Raw genomic sequence first — 6,000 nt, forward strand, 5'->3', positions numbered from 1 at the left:
GTTGCGACCATGTAGGTCTAATCGTTCACTCACCTGCAATGCACCCCAGTAGATGCCATGAGCAAGACGAAGGATGGGAGGAGTTGCGCACGTGGACCGCCCAGGTCGAAGCTCATTTCCAACCAACATTCCGTAGGTGATCCCGGAGGATTGATCGTCATGGCTAATGTTCGATATCAGTCCCTACATGAAGACAGCCCTACTTTGCTCTTTAGGCAGGCTTTCATGTACAGCCCCGGAGGTGTTTCACAACTTATGACCTCTAAACTACCAAGCAGGCGCTCATGTGAAATGCTGGCATTTGGGCACTCTACATAGAGCAGGCGTTTCGTCGCTGTGCCGACTCTGTGCGGCGGTTGATCTTCATCTGATCACCACAGTAAGGCTCGATGTCGTTGTCGCTGCAATCCATTCTTTGTATCCCTCCAGGCCCATATACCTAGGTGTAAACATATATATATAAGTTCAAGCATTCCTGAGGATGTGTCCCGGGGGGCTTCGGGCTGTGTCAAACGGCACACACACACACGGCAGAGAAGACAGACGAGGAACTTTGGATTGCGCTCTCGGCAGCAGTTGAACTTGTCGTCGAGAATCGCCGCTCCCGACGATCGTGAATCGACAACCATTGGATGCCCAGGTGTACTACGATATCGATTGATCACATACATGATGACTGTCTATCTACTAGACGTAAACCCTCCAAATCTGGAATTGAAAGGCGCCCAAAAATCCTCCGCCGATGTGTAGGGCTGGGCTTTTGTTTTTTTGGGCAAAGCTGGAGGGCAATGAATGAGCCTTGCTGCTGGTTGGTCCACGACGGCCGACCGATCGTCAATTCCGCTGGCACAAACCACGTCACTGCCGCAAGGCGCGTTCTCCCACGTTGCGATTACATAGCCCGAAATATCACCACGACCGACTTCGTGTTCGCCATTCTACTGCCTCAATATCGGTCGCCTGCACACTTGGAAGTCGACTCATTCGTCCGGCGGGTACCCGACAAGTTCTCATCAATTGGAAAGTCAATTTCATCATTGCCTCACCGCATCGACTATCCAGCTATCCCATCACTTGCGAAGTCCATGTCCTTGGGCACTCCAATAATGTCAGCCGCTATCTGCGTCCCACTCAGCAAGAAATTGGCGACTGCATCCCGAGAGTAGGGATCCGACGAGTGACTTGCGATCAGCCGCTTCCACACCCGCCGAGCATTTGTCCTTTGAGGCAATCCCACCATTGCCAGGCCGCCAGCAACCATCTTCCTCGCGCCGCCTGCAAATCTGGCTCTTTATCAAAATCGGGCAACCACCACTCGATTCGAGTCGGATACCTCGTTTCAGTCTCCACTTGGAAATAGACATTCGGATATTACAAACTTGCAAAACGAAGGGAGGCCCGGTCACGCGATCATCGCACTGGAAAGATGGTCAAACCAGATGTGAAGCATAACTGTACGTACCGTCCCAACATGGACACTTCGGCTTTCGATGTGACTGACCGGATCGTCTTCATTCAGACTATGCCGATCTCGAACTGCCGACCACAGCCTCCGTAGACGACATCAGGAAAGCGTACCGCAAGCTCGCATTACAATATCATCCTGATCGAAACGCTGGGAAAGAGGCGGAAGTTGTGCCAAGGTTCCAGGCGATACAGGCCGCTAACGAGGTCCTGTGTGACCCAACTACGAAAGCTCAGTATGATGCGGACAGGCGTAAGGCAAGTCTGTATCCCTCTGGGTCATCTAGACCGAGTGGTCCCACCGGCAACCCATACCAGGCTACCTCAGCATATCCACCACCGCCTCGTCGGACACAGCCCGGTACCTGGCAGCGTCCAACTCCGACGGCCGGCCCGAGTTCAAATGCAGGACCAAAGGTTCCCACCGGGGCTGATCGCTTCAGCAATTTCGCAAGGCCGGGCAACTCGGCTCCTCCAAAGACCCCGGCCGCAGATCGAACAGAACAGTTCCGCGCATGGCAGAAGATGAACAACGGGCCAGAGCGCAACAGCGCTCGCTCGCCACGACCGCCGCCTGCCCCAGCACCTGCGTCAGGCCCGCCTCCGAAGGTCCCACCACGATCTCGTCCAGGTATGCCGACGGAGGAAAAGATTCGTGCGAGCTACGCATATCACGGACCTCCGCCAGCGACTGAGGCGGAGGAGAAAGCTACTGCATGGCAGCATTGGAAGCAGCAGCAGCAGGCGGCAGCAAACAACATGGGACGAAGTAACACAACACGGACTCCCAGAAAAGCAAACGGCTTTGATCCGAATGCACCAGGCTCGGACGAGCGACCTGCTCCGAGTGCAGGAACTCGGTATTCTCATCGGCATCGTTCCGAAGACATGGGCAGTCCGATGAACGCATATCCTCCGCCTCCTCCGGGACGACCGCCAACCGGACCAAACACTCCTGAACCTGCAGGCACACCCTTTGTCTCGCCACTGCGACCTCCGTTACGAACTCAAAATTCCGATGGCGACGATGCTCCATTTTCTGAGGCCAACCGACACAGCACACCATATGCTGCGTTCAGCGGCGAGAAGACCCAGCCCTCGAGTGGTCTTCATCGGTCTAAGAGCACGAAAGACGCCACGAAGCTCCCATTCGCGAATAATTCGTCCGGCCGCGCAAAGAGTCATAGTCCCGTGGAGCGCAATGGCCCTTCAGCATCTGCCAAGACATCAGCCACTCGCCCGACACCCTCGTTCGTCCCATATAGCTCAAGCGACGAGTCACCCGAGGAGGAATACAAATCCAGTGGCGATGCCCGAGCGAATGGCACCACCGCGAATGGAGCATCGAAGTCGACTGCTTTCCCAAATCGTCCGAAGAAGACGCCGTCTCGTCCCAGTCGACGAATGAACAGCACCACAACTTCCACGTCACAGACAGATGGGGCAGGTTTTGGTTCCAACCCACGCTCGAATGAGGCACCAGATATGCAGCAGCGCCAAAGCGGCACAAACATGTACGCACGTTCTTTCCTTCCTACTGACCCCAGCAACACTCCTTTTGATCGCAAGATTTGGACCTCAAAGATGTTCGGCTCGTCTTCAACAGCGGCTGAACCTGAGCATCCGATTCCGCACTGGGCAGTCCCGAGCTCGATTTCGCCCAAGACCATGCGAGATTCGAGCCGTGTGTCATCCTCAGCTCGCGGGATCATCGACAAAAATCGTTCACCTTCGGTGAAGGACTTCGGCACTGGACATGGGTTATCGCGCAAGTCCGAAAAGTGGGGAAACCGTCCACCCATCACGAGCATGTGCTTTTAAAATCTGCCTTTCCTTTGTGTTGTGTAGACATATTGGATCGAGTGGTCGCAGCCTCTGTCATGCTTCAACAGCGGGTTAGAGGACGCACTGTATCTCGTTCCAATATGGCTGCTGCTATAACAGACTTCACTTCGTCTCCTCTCTTGTGTTTTCTGGATGCTTGATGCTGACTTTTGTGCTTCATCTAGCTTTACGGTACCTTTCCGAAGCACCAATTCATCGACAGAAAGTGTGAGCGGCCGCACCGAAGACAACATCGATACTACTTTCTCCCCAGGAGGATGGTCCGGCACATTTAAAGGAGCGACAGATTACTTTCCAAATTCAACCCGAAAGGCATCACCCAGACGTGCCAATTCAAAGTCTGGTTTTGCCCCTGCCAGCGCTGGTTCACGAAAGGGAAGCGTTCCGACATCCGCACATGGCCCAGATGGAGTTACACCGACTAGCTCGACGCTGGAAACCCCGGGGGGAACCAAATTCAGCATGGAGCAATGGCAGAAAGCTTTCCAAGACGGTAGCTGGGTGATCCCTCCACCACCATCACGACCTCCCAAAAATCTGGCAACAGACCGTGGCCCGGGATACGACCCAAATCAGGCTCCATCCCACACCCAAGGCACTAAGGAGGATCCTCACGTCGTCACCGACAGTAGTAGTGATCACACCGGTGATGACGTCAACCGTCGTGCCCGCGCCGCTCATCCGAGTGCAGATGCGGACGCGATGGATATTGATACACCTCCGCCGGCCAGCACAAGGCCCGCAGAGTCAACAAGTGCATCCGATTCTGCTCCAGAGCCACGCCTATACTCTGTTCCCCCATCTGTATGGCGACAGCAACAGTCTGCGCATTCTCGGGAATCACAAAAAACATCGCCTCAACCACCATCACAGAAAGTAACCACAGATGCTGACCTCTCGGCATCCTTGCACGATCTTTCAAATGTCGAACCAATTGGAAACCCCGGTACGACAGGCGATCGGGGTCCCGGTCTACAGAATCTGAATGAATTAGGCACCAACCTACCATTCCAATCACAAGCTTCGTCGGTTCCCCCTATTTCCATCACCAAGCAGCAACAACAACAACCGTCACCTTTCGAACCGCAGAGGTTGCACACACCGGCTGTTCCCTCAGCACCAGAACCACCCACGCGGCTCAGCCAGACATCTTGGCACGCGCACGCCGCGGCCTTTGCCAAATACCTCGAGGCCTTCCACGCCTTCAGCAAAACTCTCCTGACGCACTTCGACGCTCGCGAACAGCAAGCCCAGGCGCGCATGCACACCGGCACAATCTGGCTCGAGGCCGTCGGCGATGGTGGCACAGCCAGATCCGTTGGTTTCGGCCACTATCTGCAGGGCGTTCGCGAGGACGAGGCCGTGAGGGAGACTTGGAGGGTCGGCTGTGAGAGACATGCTGAGGCTGTGAAGGAATTCGATCGCTTGCGCGGGAGGGTGGCTCAGTTGATAAGTGCTGGGACGTTCGCTGATAGTTGAGTTGTATGGAAGGGAATTGTCACTTTGAAATTTTTGCGTGAGGGTTAGCTCAAACGGCACCTCGGTTGGGATACTCATGGAGCGTCAATGGGCACAGCTGTAGTCGTTCAAGACATTTCGTTGCAAGAGGCATGGTTGCCTCATCCATGCATTTTGCCTGTTATTTGGAAACTGCGCCGCTCCTTGCCGTCGAAGTCACAAACTGACACACGCCAACGTATCGATATCCTACGGCACATAAAATCACTGTGAGACTGCACATTGCCCTGTGGAGTCTGGGACGACGTAGCACATCGCCGCCAAAACGACATACACCTGGGCGTACCCTAAATCGACCCTAAGAGTCAACTGCCCAAAGAGGTTTAGTCTCGCTTACAGCCACCCCAATTGGAAGAGGACAATGCGACAACATGTGCTGCACCAATGCTGAGGACAAGACAATTCACGACTACAACCCACACGACAATCGATCCACCGCGCATTAATTCCAAGTCACCACAGCTGAAGTGAACTCTGAGCTCCAAACGATTGCATCCGGCCCGAGTCTGCACAAGAGAGACAGGGCAACATGGCGTCAAACATCTTTGGCACGCTCAACCGGTTCATCTCCCGACTGGACTCTGATCCGAACGTCCTCAAATCACAGCCTGGCAACCTCAGTCAGCAACAACAGCAGCAGCAACAACAACAGCAGACCAACCCAGGCTCGGGATTCCAGATCCTCCGCAACACAAACCCGTCGCTGCCCCTCGAGCCGTGGTTTGACTTCATCATCGGCATCAACGGCCACAACATCGAGTCTCCAGATGCGGGGCTGTTCCTCACCGAACTCCGGAATTGTGCGCCGGGCACCACCATCTCCCTCGGGGTATACGGCGCAAAAGGCCGTCGGATCCGGGAGGCCTACGTGACCGTCCCCGAACGCGACGTCAACATCGGCTTGTCGCTGCAATGGACCCCTCTCGCCCTGATCGACGACTGCTGCTGGCACATCTTGGACGTGATGCCCAACTCCCCCGCCGACGTCGCCGGACTCCTGCCCTACTCGGACTACGTCGTGGGCTCCCCCGACGCCATCGACCTGCGAGGCGGCGACAGCGCCCTCGGCGAGCTGATCGCACAGTTCGTGGACCGCGCGCTCCGGCTCTTCGTCTACAACCACGAGTACGACGTCCTCCGCACCGTGACCATCACCCCGACCCGGAACTGGGG

At 55.5% G+C, this 6,000-nt stretch overlaps 3 protein-coding genes across 3 annotated transcripts in view; all 3 read left to right on the forward strand.

Annotated features, from left to right (window-relative positions):
* Nucleotides 1-1,426: 1,426 nt before the first annotated feature.
* K489DRAFT_303588 (heat shock protein DnaJ) lies at nt 1,427-1,707 on the forward strand (the record flags this gene model as incomplete). The annotated part of the gene is made up of 2 exons (XM_033600481.1): nt 1,427-1,454; nt 1,520-1,707. Coding segments are annotated over 2 exons (216 nt in total), but the record flags the coding sequence as incomplete, so codon positions are not given.
* A 1,592-nt stretch (nt 1,708-3,299) lies between these two features.
* On the forward strand, nt 3,300-4,858 carry K489DRAFT_163653 (uncharacterized protein). Its single transcript, XM_033599315.1, has one exon. It carries the CDS (start codon nt 3,442-3,444, stop codon nt 4,786-4,788), a length of 1,347 nt encoding a protein of 448 aa, XP_033462675.1. The 5' UTR covers nt 3,300-3,441; the 3' UTR covers nt 4,789-4,858.
* The window catches only part of K489DRAFT_421970 (uncharacterized protein), a gene marked incomplete at its 3' end in the record, with an annotated part of 1,654 nt that continues 512 nt past the window's right edge, over nt 4,859-6,000 (forward strand). The window contains exon 1 of the mRNA XM_033608233.1: nt 4,859-5,971. Coding sequence (XP_033462676.1) covers nt 5,357-5,971 — 615 coding nt within the window. The 5' untranslated portion in view covers nt 4,859-5,356. The remainder of the gene's footprint in view (nt 5,972-6,000) is intronic.

This window comes from Dissoconium aciculare (assembly GCF_010015565.1).
Source record: "Dissoconium aciculare CBS 342.82 unplaced genomic scaffold K489scaffold_3, whole genome shotgun sequence".
Taxonomy (NCBI): Eukaryota; Fungi; Ascomycota; class Dothideomycetes; order Mycosphaerellales; family Dissoconiaceae; genus Dissoconium; species Dissoconium aciculare.

Excerpts from the sequence above, each read along its gene's own strand:
- K489DRAFT_163653 (XM_033599315.1), top strand. The coding sequence starts at position 3,442 with ATGCTTGATGCTGACTTTTGTGCTTCATCTAGCTTTACGGTACCTTTC.